The sequence below is a fragment of the Leptonychotes weddellii genome, chromosome 2, assembly GCF_054177405.1.
Source record: "Leptonychotes weddellii isolate Sample4059 chromosome 2, ASM5417740v2, whole genome shotgun sequence".
NCBI lineage: Eukaryota > Metazoa > Chordata > Mammalia > Carnivora > Phocidae > Leptonychotes > Leptonychotes weddellii.
In genome coordinates this window covers 101,948,069-101,966,502 of record NC_138370.1, presented here as the reverse complement: position 1 = coordinate 101,966,502, position 18,434 = coordinate 101,948,069, and the positions used below count along the sequence as shown (strand labels likewise).

At 39.4% G+C, this 18,434-nt stretch overlaps 1 protein-coding gene and 1 non-coding gene across 7 annotated transcripts in view; one reads left to right on the top strand and one right to left on the bottom strand.

Annotated features, from left to right (window-relative positions):
• The window catches only part of MANBA (mannosidase beta), a 108,517-nt gene that overhangs the window by 73,364 nt on the left and 16,719 nt on the right, over positions 1-18,434 (bottom strand). For all 6 annotated transcript variants that reach the window (XR_014142922.1, XM_081812053.1, XM_081812055.1 and 3 more), the window contains 3 exons: positions 14,472-14,577; positions 13,482-13,649; positions 6,919-7,042 (listed from right to left, as the gene is read on the bottom strand). Coding sequence is in view for 5 of the 6 variants with exons in the window: in XM_081812053.1 (XP_081668179.1) it covers positions 6,919-7,042; positions 13,482-13,649; positions 14,472-14,577 (398 nt within the window). In the remaining variant the exon portion in view is untranslated. The remainder of the gene's footprint in view (positions 1-6,918; positions 7,043-13,481; positions 13,650-14,471; positions 14,578-18,434) is intronic.
• On the top strand, positions 16,077-16,183 carry LOC115940689 (U6 spliceosomal RNA). The gene has a single exon (XR_004075414.1). It is a non-coding gene; the product is annotated as a U6 spliceosomal RNA (small nuclear RNA).

The following is an 18,434-nucleotide window of genomic DNA, read 5'->3' as shown; positions in this document are numbered from 1 at the left end:
GCTGATGTCCTGCTCCCTGCAGAAGAGACCACGCTCTATAGTTTGTTCCATATAACCTCAATCAGGCAGACAACCCAGAGAATGGCAGAGAATGTGGTTCTGGCCACTGACTCATTTTCAGGTTTTTCCAAAACTGATTCAGTGAGGTCTCTTTGAAAACAAACCAACCAACCAACCAACCACCATGAATCTGACTTGGATGGAAATTTGTATAAAGAGTAGGCAGCTATACAACCAGAATAATGTGTGCTGTTTCTTCATCCAAACAATCTTCAAGACAGTTCCAATTTGTGTAGATGTGACCAATACATTAACCTTTAAAATCCTCTAAAATATGCCGGCTTGCTCCTTTTATATTCCCATAACTACTTCTTTGTCAAGATGTGGTCAGAAAAAAAAAGAAAGAAAAAACAGCTTGGGGCGCCCGGCTGGCTCAATTGGTAGAGCATGTGACTCGATCTTGGGGTTGTGAGTTCAAGCCCCATGTTGCGTATAAAGATTGCTTAAAAATAAAGTCTTTAAAAAATAGCTTTAGTCAGTTGTCTAAGAGAAAAAGAAAAGTGTAAAAAGACAAAGAAGTAGAAAAATAAGGGACGGCCGAGTTACTTGAATTCAAAATGTGTTCACAACTACCAGAAAGACTCAAACTATACCCTAACCCTTGCTTTAACTGATTATAATTAAGCCGCAAGTATCAATGTCTTTATTTAGTCATGTGTCTAGCTTCAAGAAAAACTGAATTCTTCTGTAAGTAGAATTTCTTCTACTTATACCTTCACTAGGTTATAATGACTGCTGTAACTTACAAACACAAGAAAAGAACTATAGAATGTTAAAGGCAGAAGAAATTTGGCAATCTCTGCATCACTTTGTAGATGAGGTTCCTGAGGCCCCAACTATAGAACCTAGCTCAAAAGTTCCTGAGCCAAAGGACAAGTCAAGGGCCCAGGTTTCCTGACTCTAGTGTTCTCCACTTTGCATGCATTTCTCACAGAAGCACCTCTCAAAGACAAAAATACTAGCAGGCACACACCAAAATTTGTGTATAAACACTGAGGAAAACCAAAAGCAAAGATACTTTTAGGATCCAGGAATCACACTACTGGGCATTTACTCAAAAATATACAAAAACACAAATTCAAAGGGATACATGCATCCCAATGTTTATAGTAGCATTATTGACAACAGCCAAACTATGAAAGCAGCCCAAGTGTCCATTAATAGATGAATGAATAAAGAAGAGGTGGTATATAATATACAGTGGAACATTACTCAGCCATAAAAAGAATGAAATCTTGCCATTTGCAACAATGTGGATGGAGATAGAGAGTACTGGGCTAAGCGAAACAAGTCAGTCAGAGAAAGGCAAATACCACATGATTTCACTCATATGTGGAATTTAAGAAACAAAACAAATGAGCAAAGGAAGAAAAAGAGAGAGAGACAAACCAAGAAAGAGAACAAACTGATGGCTACCAGAGGGGAGCTGGGTGGGAGGACCGGGGAAATAGGTGATGGGGATTAGAAAGTACACTTATCATAATGGAAAAAATAAAATAAAATGATAAAAGCAAAGGTACTTTTTGCCTTTCAGAATCCTAAGTCCAAATACCAAATACATTCAATGTGAAACAAAGCATTTGGGGGGGTGAGGCGGAATGTAAAAATAAAATGTTAGCCTCTTAATAAAAGAGTCTGTGAAAAAGAATGCTGAAATCTACAAACACAAAGGATGTGTCTGACCCTCTACTAAATGCATAATTATATGTTGCCACAGTTCCTCCATTTTCAAAATACCATTTTTGTAACCTAAACTATCTCACAAGGGCATGACAACAGTTATGGGAGCATCGAAGAGTACAAATATATTTCTTGAATAATTACTGTCTGTAAACCTTGACAGGCACTATAAATTATATCCCAACCCAAAAAAGCAAGATGTTGAATCTACTTAGAGAAACAAAATATACCCAAAGGTCACAGTTAAGAATACAGGATGGTATCTGGGGGGTTAAGAATTAACACGGAGATGGAAGAACATTCAGGTCAGCATGGGAAGGATCTGCAAAGGATGGTAGGTTGCTTATGTAAGATGAAAAACGATGCTTCATTTCATGGGGCGGGGGGGAAGCTATTCAAAGATAGCTGCCTTGATTAGCTTCGCCCTGCTGAGCATCTATCTAACAGCTCCTCCTCTTGCCTGCTTGCTTCCTGCATCTTTAATAGGTGATGAAAAGCTGCAGTGATGAAAAGCTGCAGTGAAGAGGTAGCCCTGTGCATGTGAAGAAACAGCAATGACAACAAGCTGAAATGACCAAGCCACAGAATGTTTCAGTTCAAACACAGGATATTTTCCTGTGCTCCTGCTAGAATTATAGGACAGCCTTCGGCAGCTGCTTTTCAAAGAGCTAACAGCTTGCATTAGACAGAAAGGCAGGCTCACAGTTAGTTGCAACAGCTGTTTTCCCCTTCTGTACCAAGCAGCAAGATCTCCTTGCTTACTCAGCGGGACAAAATCCTCAGAGATGAAAACTAAGACAAAACAGACCCAAAGCAAAATTTCCCCCAAACAAAGATAAATTGGTAAATTCCAGAGAAAAAAATCTATTCAGGCAACAAGGCGAGATTAGTCAAGCAACCTACCTACCCATAAAGATATTTTCAAGGGTGAATACTGTTATTTTATGGGTAAAGTAATTCAAAGATGAATGAAAAAGTCATTCAAAATGAAGCCATTCAAAAAATGCATCAAACAAGGCACTGAGCAAGATGGACAAATCTTTGCTATATTGTAATATTATATTCCCTATAAGCAAAGGGCAGCAATGACCTTCAATACAGGCTTCTGTTGGGCAGGCCAGGGTCTAGGTGAGAGCTAAACTGACTCCTCCCACTCAAATGCCAGGTCTTCGAGAATGAAGGAGGGGGCACCTTAGGCTGAGGCAGCAAGTAAATGTGGATAGGGTGGGGGAAGGCAGCATCTCTGGGGTGGTGGAAGTGCCCGAGCACAGGTCAAAGATCCACAGCTCACCTCAGCCTGTGAGGATTCATATACTGAAAAATTTCTCTATACTATTTTTTAAAAAGATTTTATTCATTTATTTGACAGAGAGAGACAGCGAGAGAGGGAACACAAGCAGGGAGAGTGGGAGAGGGAGAAGCAGGCTTCCTGTGGAGCAGGGAGCCCGATGCGGGGCTCGATCCCAGGACTCTGGGAGCATGACCTGAGCCGAAGGCAGACGCTTAACGACTGAGCCACCCAGGCGCCCCTATACTATTTTTTTCTGACTGTGGTAACAAAAGATTAAACAAGGTAGCATTTCATCAGAACATACTTATTATATATTTGGACTTAATGTGTTTATGTAAGCTTATGAAAAGCTCATAAAACTATATGATCATCCTTCCCTAATAAATTTTAGGGCATAATGTGAACAATTCACATCAGATTACAAATATGAAGGACCTAGTAGCATGGAAAAGACAATCAATAAATGAATATATGTCTCTCTCTGTCTCTCTCTCACACACCACCACCACCACCCCCACATGGGGCCAGATTTCTTGCTTATAAATGACTTAATCTTTGGATTGGGGCATCCAGCTCTACCAGCTATCTTCTCCCCATCTCTCCTCCCCACACACCTTAAAAAACCCAAGTCCAGCCAGACTCTCCCCTCCTCTCCCCCAGCAGATGGGGTCATTCTTCCACCTCCTCCCCAAAAGAAAAGAACAGGAGAATCTTCCTGGGTTTCTACACCCAGTAAAAGGCCTCTGAGCTTCCCTTTTCAATACCAGGGTCAATCTTGCACTGTTCAAAACACTGAAAATGTGAGTGCCCTAGAACAGCTACTGCTATTTAAAACCTGATTAGAATATTTCAGGGCTAAGGAGGAATTATTCAAATAAATATTTCTAGTAAGGTTTTAAAGAAAGTCATGTCAATGAACTGGTATCTCTTAATACCTTGATCAATTACAGGAGCCTAAGACATTAACGGGAGTAATTCTGGTTTTCCTTTGACCTCAGTATTTTTTTCAAATATAAATTTGCTTTTATTATCTTAAACATTAAGAATAGGTGAAAATCATTGAGGAAGCTGAGGTTAGGGCAAAATCAAACAAATGACCACAGGATATTGATAAGTGAAAAAGTTTAGAAACCACCATTATAAGGACTGAGAATACAGAAAAGGATATATATACACATATACATATATATATAAATTAATATAAATATATAAATCTGTACATGTATTACATAGATATATAAAGTAAATTAATTCATAAGAATTTCAAGTTAATTTTTAAAAAGTCAAAGAGATCTTTTTCTGTCATACTGCACACAATTAAATTGGGGAGTTATGGTCAGTCATTTGATCTTCAGTGGTAAACTTACTAATTCAAACTCAGAAAAAAAACTGAACATTTGGAAAAACAATAAGGTTATCTTTTTCTAGCCGCAATAGGGAGAAAGCAGAAAGTGCCAGACAGTCAAATCAGCTAAGCCTTTCATAATGAGTTGGCTGAAATTACTAAATAGATTGTTTTAACAACTTTCTTCCCTTACTACAGAAACAATATAGGCTCGACATAGAAATCTAGAAAAGACAGTTGAGCAGAAGAATAAAATACAAACTATCTGTATTACTGTTCTCCAAGATAGCCACTGTCTGCATTAGTTTTGACCAACCTCATTTCACACTAAAATTCTAAAAATTAACATATGTGATTTTAAAGAAAAGTTATATGTATCTAGTTTTGATTATGAACTAACCCTCTTAAAAAATTTTTAGTACCTCTCACAGTGCCTGCCTCATACTACATACCAAGTAAATGCATAAAATATATTACCTTATTCTCTTTATTTTTCAACTTTTAAATATCTATTGATTTCAGTGATGACTGCGGTCTTCCAAAGGAAAACTGGAAAAAGAGTTCTGGAAAAAAAACTCCTAAAGGAAGTTCCTCTCCTCACTTTCACATGTTTATCCTTCAATTTTCTTTATTACATCAAATAACCAAATTGAAATCTATAAAATTAATCATATTAAGAATTACTGCTTAATATGCACAGGGCATATCCTCTGAACAGGAAGCATATTTTTCTCTATGCTAAGTACAAAATATATTGCAGTCACAAAATATCAAAAATGTAGTTGATATGGGGAGTTGATTACAGTGAATCTAAATTAAATTTTAAACATCATTTAAATTGATTTAATTCCAATAAAATTCACGCAGTCACTAGTGACTAATAAACTGAACTCTAATGACTCATATTCAGGAAGATATGTTTAGTTTCATATTCAAAATTTTATATTAAACTAGAACAGTGTTATTCAAATATTTTCAGGTATCAGGGTAACTAGAACTCATAGTACTTTTTGCAAACCACCTAAAACATTGATTAAACTTCAAAATGATTAATAACTCTTTGCAAAATCAGACCCCTCCTTCCACTAGATTTTATTATACCTGAGAAAAAAATATCAGTGGGAATGGGGAAGAATGAACCATTCTTTGAATTTAGTAGCAAGACTCAGTTCAAGTTACACCTCTGAATAGTTCAGAAGCACTAGAGAGCTACGAACAGCCACATTTACACGTGCAATTTAAATTGCACCTTTTCAAGCCCTTTTCCCATTTAAAAATGCCAGCAGCACCTAATATCCCCAATTACCCACCACCTCTGATTTGCTTTTGTCTTCTGCCTTCAGAAAACAGATTTGGCTCGATGGAATAGCAATCTCGGGTCACCAGGGCCTTTAAGATAACAGAACTCCATTACTGACATACCACGTTCTTGCTGATTCCAACCAGTTAGGCCTGCCCGTAAATGGACTGAGCATCGTGAGGTATCATTCAAGACCCCCCTTCACTGGTTTCCCTGACTTCGCAAATCCTCCCTGATCTTCAGTTTTCTGAACTACTGGGGCTCCCATCCCACAAGCCTATTACACAGTCTTGCTTGGTGTGGTAAATTGCTCACACCTCTCATCCCCACCCCAACCAATGTGCAGGCAAGAGTATATACTCTAGGTCCTTTCTATGCCAAACACACACAGTGCTGGGCAAACAACTCCGTAACTATCTGACCTGTTTTCCACTGATTTGTTGACGTCAGTGAGATGTCTGAGGTTTTATTCAATGCTCCTTTCTTGTGAATAGTTCCTTCGGCTGAAAAAGTAGTATTCTTTACCTTACAAAACTTTCTTTATGCCTTGTTTGCCTACCCCAGTTTATTTTCAACTCTTAACAAGGCTGGTACGGGGGCACCTGGGTGGCTCAGTTGTTTAAGCGTCTGCCTTTGGCTCAGGTCATGATCCCCAGGTCCTGGGATCGAGCCCCACATCGGTCTCCCTGCTCAGCGGGGAGCCTGCTTCTCCCTCTCCCTCTGCTTGATGCTCCCCCTGCTTGTGCTCTCTCTCTCTCTCTGTCAAATAAATAAATAAAATCTTAAAAAAAACAAACAAACAAGGCTGGTACGTCACGGCCTTTAGAGGAGGAAACGTGCAGTGATAGTCAGCCCAGTGATGTGAGTGAATCAAGGACTCAGCAGAGTCAGAGTTCTGAAAGTGAGAACAGAGGCTGCGAAGAGGAGTATAAGGCAGCAGGCCCAATTCTTTTAGAAGGAACACTTAGCTCAGAGAAATCTAGAGCTGCTCTGGCTTTCGTTCTTTTTCTTGGCAAAATATGTTTAAAAGTATCTATCTCCCTCTTTCTTATATTATATTGTAAATTTTCATGACAAATCACAGTTTGTATGTATTTTTCATGCTGACAAATTTAATGTGCCACAAAATTTTTTAAATGAGTCTCTGAAAAGTACATCTATATATTCAAATTATAAACACAACTTTTATTACATAGAGGAGGCTCAAAAAAGAAAAACAAGAAATCACATCTCTTAGCTTACCATATATAGGGGAAAACATGAAGTAGTTCAGATGACAAATGTTATAGGCTTCAATTCTGACATCTTTCCAGATGCCCTGGGTAGGAAAGGACGGCCCCCAGTCCCAACTAAAGGAACTCTGCTCCTGTAATTTCAAGAGGAAAAAAGAAGACAGATCCTGATTACCATAAAATTTAAACATGATGAAAAACCTGTTCTTTTAAAATATTATATACATGTATATTAGTTTGCTAGGTCTGTCATAACAAAATACTATAGACTGGGTGGTGTAAACAACAGAAATTTGTCTCACAGTTCTAGAGGCTGGTAAGTCCAAGATCAAGGTGTTGGCAGGTCTGGTTTCCTCTGAAGGCTTTCTCCTGGGCTTATAGACAGCCACCTTCTCACTGTGCCTTCACATAGTCTTTTCTGTGTGTGTGTGCGCACACACACACACACACATTTCCTCATCATTCATATTTGACTATCTCCCACACTGAAGGTCTCATTTTATTTTATTTTATTTTTTTATTTTTTTAAAGATTTTATTTATTTATTTGACAGAGAGAGACACAGTGAGAGAGGGAATACAAGCAGGGGGAGCAGGAGAGGGAGAAACAGGCTTCCCGCGGAGCAAGGAGCCCGATGCAGGGCTCCATCCCAGGACCCTGGGATCATGACCTGAGCCGAAGGCAGACACTTAACAACTGAACCACCCAGGTGCCCCTAAAGGTCTCATTTTAACTTAAGCACCTCTTTAAAGACCGATTTATCTCCAAACAAAGTTACACTTTTAGCTACTGACAATCAGGGTTTCAACATAAAAATTCAGTGGGGACACACAATCCAGTCCATAATAGTGTGTGTATATGTGTGTGTCCCATTCAGAGCATCTAAAATGGCCTACAATGATCCCCTCCTAGTATTCACACCCTGTGTAATCCCCTCTCCTCAAGTGTGGATTAGACCTAGTGAATCACTTGTAACCAAGAGAATACAGGAGAGGTGATACCATTTCCAAAATTAAGTTATAAAAAACTGCACCTTCTGTTCTGGGTGCTCTCTCCCCCTCTCTCCTGGCCATGAGGGAAGCCAGCTGCCATGTTGTGAGGCAGCTCTGTGGAGAGGCCCACATGAGTAAGTGAGCTTGGACGCCAATCTGAGGCCTACCAACAACCATATGAGTGAGCTTAGGCCCAGACACTTTAGGCCTAGTAGAGCCACAAGATTACCAGAGCCCTGGTCCATACTTCACTGTAACCTCACGACTGGCCTTGAGCCAGACGCACCCAGCTAGGCCACATTCAGATTCTTGACTGACAGAAACTAGGATAATAAATGTTACTTTAAGCTGCTAGGTTTTGGCATAATTTGTTATACAGCAATAGATAACTAATACAATAACTAATACATGAACCTATGCAACATAGTTAAGTTTCGCAGAAATGTTTTAAGAACATAAAATCTGATTTTGTACATTTATTCTTCAAAAGCATATGACCTTGAAGCAACACAACAGTCACTCTTTAAACTGCTCCAAAATATCTCCGAACCAACCATTGTATTTAACTGTAGTAACTATAAAGGACATTCTATTTAAGTGTAATAACTATAAAGAATGAGGAAACATTTAAAAATAAAGATAATTAACATGTTGAGGCTATGAGCTCAGCTTTTAAAAAGGAATAAGCACCACAGGAAGAACTAAGCTCTTTCTGAATGGAACATTTGTAGAATAGAGCCTGAGGAATTGGCCAAACTGTTCTCATTTAAGTATTATTTCCTAAGATCTGAGATAGAGATAAATTAGTTTCCATTACAGAGAAGAACAAAGAATTAAAACCACTTCAGAGCATTCACATTTGTCTAAATTCACCACTTCAGGATCAGATTCTCATGTTTGGAATGAAAACCATCTTGGGGCTATTTATTAAAGAGTTTGTAAGTTCAGGTATATAATTCCTTTGTTAGAGACAGGGATAAGGAGGGCAAAAATATTCAACATCTTATAAGGCAGACTATTTTCCCCATCAAGGGCTACAAATCACTCTTATTCATACAACTTCTTCAAATAAAAGTTTCCACTTATTCAAAAGAGATTTGTGAAGTGCTCTTTATATTTCAGGCTGGGAGACATCAGTGTACAAAACAGACAGTCCTTCCATTTATAGTGCTCACAGTATGGCAAGAAATTCAGGTACTGAATAAATAATCACAAATGCAAAAGACAGTGACAGGGAACAATATAATGGGGGAGAGGAGGGAAAGGTGTCTAGACAGGTTTCCCTGAATAATAGTGACTTTTATATGGAGATCTGAAGGGGAAGTACAACTTGTCCAGTGTGTTTAGGGGAGAAGGAAGTAAAGGCATCCCTTTCAAAAGAAACAGCGTGTGCAAAGTCCTTGAGGTGCAAGAGACCATGACACATTCCAGGAGATGAAGAGAGAACAATGGGAGGAGATGGGGAGAAGACAGGAGAAGTGGGCATGAGCCCACTCAGACCGAACTACGACCTGTTACTTTAGCCTAAAGGCAATGAGAAACTGTTGAACAGTTTTAAGAAGGAGAGTGCTACAATGATTTTTGTCTGAAAAGAGCATTCTGGCTGCTCTATGTAAAATTAATTGGAGGAAGGCAAATAAGGTTGTAGGCTGCAGTTAGGTGGCCGGGGTAATATTTCATGCAAGAAATGATGATAGACTGAACTCAAGCATGCTAGTAGAAATAGAGCATGGAAAGATTAAAGAACTATTAAAGAGGTAATGTCCACCTGGTCAAAATGACTTAGGGATGGATTGGAGGACGGATAAGAGAGAGAGAGGGTGTTATCAAAAATAACTCTTAGGTTTCTGGTTTGAGCAACTATTCCGGATGGCATTCCATTCAGCGAGACAGGGAAACCTGGGAGAAGGGTTTAGATCCAGGTGTTGGACATCCTGAGCTTTAGGTCCCTGTGAATCAGGCAAGTGAAGATGCCAAGTAGGCAATCCAGTATAAGGTCTGGAATTGAAGAGAGGTCTGGACTGAAGATACAATATTATAAGTCATTAGAAATTCGACTGGTTATTGAAGAAGTGAAGCTAAATGAGATGGCCTAGAGAAGGTATAAAATGAGACGAGGGAAGTGCTGGAACAGACCAAAGCATGAATAATACAACTTCTAAGAGGGGTAAGTTGATCTGGATAAAGCAACTTAGAAGGAACGGCCAGAGATGTAGGCAGAAAACAAGGGGGAGGTGGAGAACATTGCTAAGAGGGTAGCTGAAGGGATGTGCCCCACCATCCAGGCTGGACAGAGAAGGAAGCAGAGACAAGAGGGGACCTGTGTTGATACCTCTATTCCACTAACTTCATATAATCAGTTACACACTTAGAAGTCTGTAACTACAGAAATAAGTCTCCAAAATCAGTAATAACACTACCCTACATTTTGAATAGCTATATAGCACTTTATAATATGCAAAATGCATTTACATTATTATTTCACTGTATGCTCCTATCAACAGTCAAGAAGGGAAGGGAATAGCTCCATACATAAATGATGGACTTGCTTAAGATCGTTCTGGTCATAAAGCTAGAATTCAGATCTACGATTCCTGACTTGCTCTCCAGTTCAGGTCTCTTTCCACTGGACCGTGTTGGTCTAGCCAGAAACATCAAGATGCAATTCATTGCTCTGGTAAGTTTGCCCCAGGGTTAGTTTTGCACACACCCTGAGAGCAGAATCTTGGGTCTGATTCCTGATTTCAGTGATGAGGGCTTTGTTCTATCTAGATAACCTGAAAGTATGTTTGGGTTTTTTTTCTAGATTTTTTTTTTTTTTATTCATTAGAGAGAGAGAGAAAGAGAGCCCAAGCAGGGGGGATGGTCAGAGGGAGAGGGAGAAGCAGGCTGGATCCCAGAACCCCGGGATCATGACTCAAGCTGAATGCACATGCTTAAACGACTGAGCCATCCAGGTGCCCCGAACATGTGTTTTATATGCCACAAACTGAATGGGGGAGCGGGGGATAGAGGAAAACTACTACATGGATATATGCATAACATATATATACTTTTACTGAAAACCTGAAAAGTAACATTAGGATTCAGGAAGTCCTCATTTTGATAGAAGATTAAAGAGAGAAGAGGAGAGAGAAAAAGTGCAAACTCTAGTATTCAAACCACTGAGCCATTTGAAGCCGAAGGCCAAAAACAAAAGATGAATTTGAAACAGAAGTATAAGTACACAGTATTCCACAGAATAGCTGACTGCTCAGTTACAGACTGTTCCTTTATGGTAGTATGAACAAATGGGTTATACTGAGACACTGACACAAATTTAGGTAGGTTGAATAAAACAAGAGGAGGTATCATTTTGACCTTAGTACTTATATTAAAGAAACATAATTTAATGATAAATCCATCCAGCGTAGAGAGAGCCACTTAACTTAAATGATCAGAATTTATCAACCTAGGCTTTAGTGAACAAGTACTGGAAAAATACTCTTAGTATCTTCACAGTGAAACCGATGATTATATTTGTTGTTAAAACTAAATGCCAATTTCTAGGAAAATTTAAAATAGAATTACCATATACTCCAGTATCCCACTTCTCATTATCTATGCGAAAGAAGTGAAAGCAGGATCTCAAAGAGATTTTGGTACATCCATACATAGCAACATTATTCACAATAGCCAAAAGGTGGAAGCAACCCAAATGTCTATCGACAGACGAATGAATAAACAAAATGTGGCACGTACATACAATGGAATATTATTCAGACTTAGAAAGGAGGGAAATTCAGACACATGCTACAACATGAAGAACATTATGCTTGTGAAATAAGCCAGGCACAAGACAAATATGCATGATTCCACTTATCTGAGGTATCTAGAGTAGTCAAACTCATAGAAACAGAAATAATGGTGGTTTCCAGAGGCTGGGAGGAGGGGAAAATAGGGAGTTGTTATTTATTTATTTATTTATTTTTAACTATTTTATTTATTTATTTGTGAGAGAGAGAGAGAGCACAAGCAGGGGGAGTGGCAGGCAGAGGGAGAAGCAGGCTTCCTGCTGAGCAGGGAGCCCAATGTGGGACTTGATCCCAGGATCCTGGAATCATGACCTGAGCTGAAGGCAGCCACTCAGGCATCCCTGGGCGTTGTTTTCTAATGGGTACGGAGTTTCAGTTTTGCAACATGAAAAAGTTCTCGAGATTCGTTCCACAACAATGGGAATATACTTAATGCTAGTGAACCACACACTTAAAAATGGTAGAGATGGCAAATTTTGTGCTATGCATATTTTACCACAATTAAAAATTTTTAAAATAGGGGCGCCTGGGTGGCTCAGTCGTTAAGCGTCTGCCCTTCAGCTCAGGTCATGATCCCAGGGTCCTGGGATCGAGCCCCGCATCCGGCTCCCTGCTCAGCAGGAAGCCTGCTTCTCCCTCTCCCACTCCCCCTGCTTGTGTTCTTGCTCTCGCTATCTCTCTCTCTGTCAAATAAATAAATAAAATCTTTAAAAAAAAATTTTTTAAATAAAAATAAAATCAAAAAGTTAATGCCACATAGAATACTAATCCAACCATGTACTGGAATAAACTCAGGTCATTCAGACTCAGATGAAACTCAAAGAAGAATAATCACCTTGTGGATTTTGTCCTTTTTGTTAGATTTTATGTGAACTTAGCAGTAAAATATAAGAACACATCAGCAAATATATTAATATTTGTAGGAGGCTTCCTGGTAACAAGAATCACTAATAAATATAAACCTTACACTCTGGTGAAAAGCTTGATAAACCTAAATGTTAAAAAAAATAATAATAATTTGTAGGGGCGCCTGGGTGGCTCAGTCAGCTCTCTCTCTCTCTCAAATAAATAAATAAAATCTTTAAAAAAAAATTTGTAAAATTACATTATCAGTCACTTATTTTTCTTCTTTTCCTAAGTTCTGAGGCATGCTTCAGGAAGGAAATCTAGGAAGACAAAGATTCTTCACAAAAATTCATATCATCTTTCGGTTCTGATTTCAAGTTTTCTTTTTTTTTAAGATTTTATTTATTTATTTGACAGAGAGAGACACAGCGAGAGAGGGAACGCCAGCAAGGGGAGTGGGAGAGGGAGAAGCAGGCTTCCCGCGGAGCAGGGAGCCCGATGTGGGGCTCGATCCCAGGACGCTGGGATCATGACTTGAGCCGAAGGCAGACACTTAAAGACTGAGCCACCCAGGCGCCCCTTATTTTTTGTTATTTATTTATTTTTTTTAAATATTTTATTTATTTATTTGACAGAGACACAGAGAGAGAAGGAACACAAGCAAGGGGAGTGGAAGAGGGCGAAGCAGGCTTCCCGCTGAACAGGGAGCCCAATGTGGGGCTTGATCCCAGGACCCTGGGACCATGACCTGAACCGCAGGCAGACGCTTAACTGACTGAGCCCCCCCAAGCGCCCCTGATTTCAAGTTGTCAATCCCATAAAGCAGGCAGGAAAGAGAGGTCCAACTTCTGAAATACTACTGGTGTCTCCAAACAAGCACTTCACGTGGCGGCAGAGCCCATCCTCAAGGCTAAAGGCCCCTCCATTTGCAAGACCGTTACCTTTCGAATGAAGTTGACATGGCACTGGCCCTTCTGCACAAGAGGAGGGCAGTCCGGAGGCACGGAGTAGCCGTGAGCTTTGCTCCGCTGGGCCGCATACAACACTGGTGACTGGAAACACAGCTCAAGGGAATTCACCTCTCCAACCACACTGGTAATATCAAAGCTCTGCATTAAAGGAAACAACAGATGTGGAAGTAGCCTCGTGTGTCAGATTTTAGATAGAGATAATATAAAAATGTATGAAAGATGCATAAAATAACGGAGATCTTCAGGGCTAGCCTTTTTGTAGAAGAAAGCACTTCACTGAAATAGTATAACCTCGTTACCTGCTTATAGGTACGAGTGAACACATTCTCCTACCCAAAAGTAGATTTCTAGGTTTCTCCTTCTATTTGTACTGACAGATGACGGTCCTAGGCAAAGAGAGCAAGCAGAAAATATCTTTAGCCCTGGAATGTCTGCTCTGGCTATTTACACTTGGCCTTGAACTGCCAAGGAATTTCCTAGATGCTTCATGACAACCTGACTCTCTGGTATGAACAGCGTGTATTTCTAAGTCATAAGTTATTTTTGTTTTGAAAAGTCTACCCTTGAATGGAGATCAGGATATGATATCTTAATGTAATTATTCCAGAAAGAAAGTAATATTTGCTTTCTTAATAGCTTGTCAACTGGCGTTTCGCATGAAACTCTGGATCACCAAAAACAGAGAAGTGAAGAGCATTTGCTGAACACTCTTCATGTACCAAGAACTGTGTCAAACATTTTATATAATTAGCGTATTAAGTCCTCACAACAACTCCATAGGGTCTGTGGTGTTTTCACCATTCTACAATGAGGCAACTGAGAAAGAAAGTAACTTACCCAGTGCTTCAAAGAGCTTGTAGCAGCCACATGGGCAATTACTCACTTATGTTTCTCTAATCAAAACAACTAACACATAAACACATATAAGTGGGTTTTAACCTGGTATCACTGTATACTTACGTATCTTTTGAACATGTTGCCTGTTTTCCCAATAGGAACACTATTTAGCAGGACTTTTGCAACTGTATCGACGCCCTCAAAAATCAAATTCACTTTTTGCCATTTGCTTAAAAAAAGAAAAGATTTTTAAAACAAGATGTATAAAACATTAACTTAGATAAGTCTTTTTTTTTTTTTTTTTTTTTTTAGATTTTATTTATTTGACAGAGAGAGCACAAGCAGAGGGAGAAGCAGGCTCCGCACTGAGCAGGGAGCCCGATGCGGGACTTGATCCCAGGACCCTGGGATCATGACCTGAGCCGAAGGCGGCTGCTTAACCAACTGAGCCACCCAGGCATCCCGATAAATCTTTTTTTATTAGTTAAAAACTAAAGGAATAAATACTTCACAAAAAATACACATTCTTAAAAGGCAGTTTCCAATGAAATTTTCGTTAAGTATTGATTTAATACATTTTCTAAAACTTAAATTCAATTAATTAACATATAGTATATTATTAGTTTCAGAGGCAGAGTTCAGTGATTGATCAGTTGCATAGAACACCCAGTGCTCATTACATCAAGTGCCCTCCTTAATGTCCATCACCCAGTTACCCCATCCCCCCACCCACCTCCCCTCCAGCAACCCTCACTTTGTTTTTGTTAAGGGTGTCTTATGGTTTGTCTCCCTCTCTGATTTCGTCTTATTTTATTTTTCCTTCCCTTCCCCTATGATCCTCTGTTTTGTTTCTTAAATTACACATATGAGCAAAATCATATAATTGTCTTTCTCTGACTGACTTACTTGCTTAGCATAATACGCTTGTTATGTTGAGTGATCTAGCTTATCTTTCTTCATAACATTTCAATTGCCATAAAATCATGAGCACAGCTTGTAATTTCCGAAGGTACTGACTTTTTTCTAGGACTTTACAAAATTCTTATGATAATTAAGTTAAATAGTAGATATAAAGCATTTTCACAAAATATTACATTTACTGACACTATCTAAGAGAACACATTAACCAACTAACAAGTAACTATGAATGAATATTATGTGCCCAGCACCTTGCTAAGCCCTACGAGGAACTAAAACACTCTCTGAATTTAAGAAATCTGCAACCTAGTTGCCAGTCTGGCCTAAAACACAGGAATAAAGGGAAAACTTTCAATCTCTTCTATTTTATAGTACAGTCTTGTTGGACAGACTACGAGAGCTATCAGAGCTTATGTCATAAGGAAAGACTTCAAGAAAGAAACAAGAATTTAAAGACGAATAGAATAAATAAAATGTGGTATATCCATGCAATAAGATATTATTTAGCAATAAAAAGAAATGAAGTCCTGGTGAATGTGACAACATGGATGAACTTTGAAAACATTATTATGCTAAGTGAAAGAAGCCAGTCACAAAGGACCACAATATTGTATGGTTCCATTTATGTGAGATGCCCAGAAGAGGTAAATCCATAGAAAAGGAGTCAGTGGTTGCCTAGTGCCGGGGTAGGAATGAGGGAATGGGGATGTTGAGAATGGGGAATGACTGCTAATGGGTATGGGCTTTCTCTCTGAAGTGAGGATAGGGATGGCACAACTCTTTGAATATACTAAAAACTACTGAATTGTAGTGCTCGCTTACGCAGCACATATACTAAAACTGGAATGATACAGAGAAGATTAGCATGGCCCCTGCGCAAGGATGACACGCAAATTTGTGAAGCATTCTGTATTTTATTCTAACAACAACAATAAAAAACTACTGAATTGTCTACTATAAAAGGGTGAATTGTATGGCGTGCGAATTAGGTCTCAATAAAGTTTTTTTTTTAAATGAGTAGAAATGTCTAGGTAGGGGTGCCAGTTAAGCATCTGCCTTTAGTCATGATCTCAGGGTCCTGGGATCGAGCCCCGCATTGGGCTCCCTGCTCGGTGGAGGGCCTGCTTCTCTCTCTCCCTCGGTCTGCTGCTCCCCCTGCTTGTGCTCTCTCTCTGTCTCTGTCAAATAAATAAATAAGACCTTTAAAAAAATTAAAAAAAAAAAGAAATGTCTAGGTATAAGGTAGACCCCCAAGGAAGAGCAAATTAAAAATAAGGAAGTGCTAACAGCATCAATACATTAAGATAACAGGCTAGTGGGCACCTGGATGGTTCATTCAGTTGGGCCTCTGCCTTCAGCTCAGGTCATGATCCTGGGGGTCCTGGAATCGAGCCCCACATTGGGCTTCCTGCTCAGCGGGGAGTCTGCTTCTCCCTCTCCCCTTATTCCTACCCCCCGCTCATGCTCTCTCTTTTTCTGTCAAATAAATAAATAAAATAAAATAAAATAAAAGATAACAGACTAGTTTCAGGTGCAGAGGTTGTGCTAAAGAGCTAAAGGGAGGAATCTGGTCAAGTCCACAGGGCAAGATGGGACATAGGAAATGGGACAGGAATAGGCAAGATTAAGCAGTATTTTCATAGACAAGCAGAGAAGATTAAACTGGTTTTGTCAATTAAAAGGAAGACATTGTCAGGGCACCTGGGTGACTCCGTTGGTTAAGCATCCAACTCTTGATTTCAGCTCAAGTCATGATCTCAGGGTTGTAGGACTGAGGCCCCCCAACACCCACCCGCACCCCATTGAGCCAACCTCAGGCTCCCATTGGGCTGGGAGTCTGTTTGAGATTCTCTCCCTGTCCCTTTGCCCTTCCCCCTGCTCATGCTCTCTCTCATGCTCTCTCTCTCCCCCTAAAATAAATAAATAAACCTTAAAAAAAAAGAAAGGAAGACACTGCCATTCTTCTTTTTTTAAGATTTTATTTATTTATTTACTTGAAAGAGAGAGGGAGAATCTTGCGCAGATTATCCCACTGGGTGTGGAGCATGAGGTGATGTGGGGCTTAATGTAAAGACCCAGAGATCAGGATTTAAGCTGAAACTAAGAGTCAGATGCTTAACCGACTGAGCCACCCAGGTGTCCTGACACTGTCATTCTTGAGCAAGAACATCATGGCAAAACCAAAATTTGGGGAAGATGAATCTACTATTTGGGGAAGATGAGTCTAATGTTTCCATATACTTGTGTATGGGATAAAAAGACAAAGCAAGAAATTTAATTATGCAGCTTTGGCCTAATTGCAGGCACTCACTAACAAAGGCCTAGGCAAATGTGGAAACTGGGAATGAGGAGAAAGGGGCTGAATCAAGAAAAATGATAGGCAGAAATTAACAGGACTCAGACTCAGACCACATACAGAGATGAAGAAAAGACAGTATAAGCCAAAAACACCTTAGGCATAGAAGATCAGCAAAATGGTGTTACATTAAGAGAAACAATAAGACTGTTACAATAGAAAGTAAGCTTTAAGTGGGAAAGTCAACTGTTTAAATTTTGGATATGCTGAGTTCAAGATGAAAGAGAACCCTTTACAGAGATATTTTAAGTATTATCTGGAAATAGGAGCCTGGAGCACAGCAATGTTGCGATGTTGAGCACCACATTCTGGATTTATTTCTCTTTCAAGAGGCTAGTAAATAATTACCCCCCGCCCATAAAAAAGTCATACAAAAGGGACAGAGGATTTTTTTATTTAGCAATAATGGTGGTAGATATAACTGGGTTACTTTCTGCTACATGGAACATTACTGAAACTGAACTATGCTTTTCCTCATGGCTTCATGACATAAGGCCAATGCTATGGCTTCGATGGCTGGTTAACACTACATGGAACAAATGATATATCTCAGATCCTACTTGACAAATTATAAATACACACACTCTATTGATTATGGGGTGGGGGGCAGAGAGAAGGAAATGGAAATAAGAGAATTGACTAGGTGTAGGTGACTCCATTCTAACCCATGGAAGAATGACTGAGTAAGACCTAATTTCATGACTGATGATCAGTGGCACCATTCTTATATACTAATCAAAACATAAATCAAATATTCACTTTTATCAGACAAGGCTTTAGTCTCACAACTCTCTGTCATGCAACCTAAACAA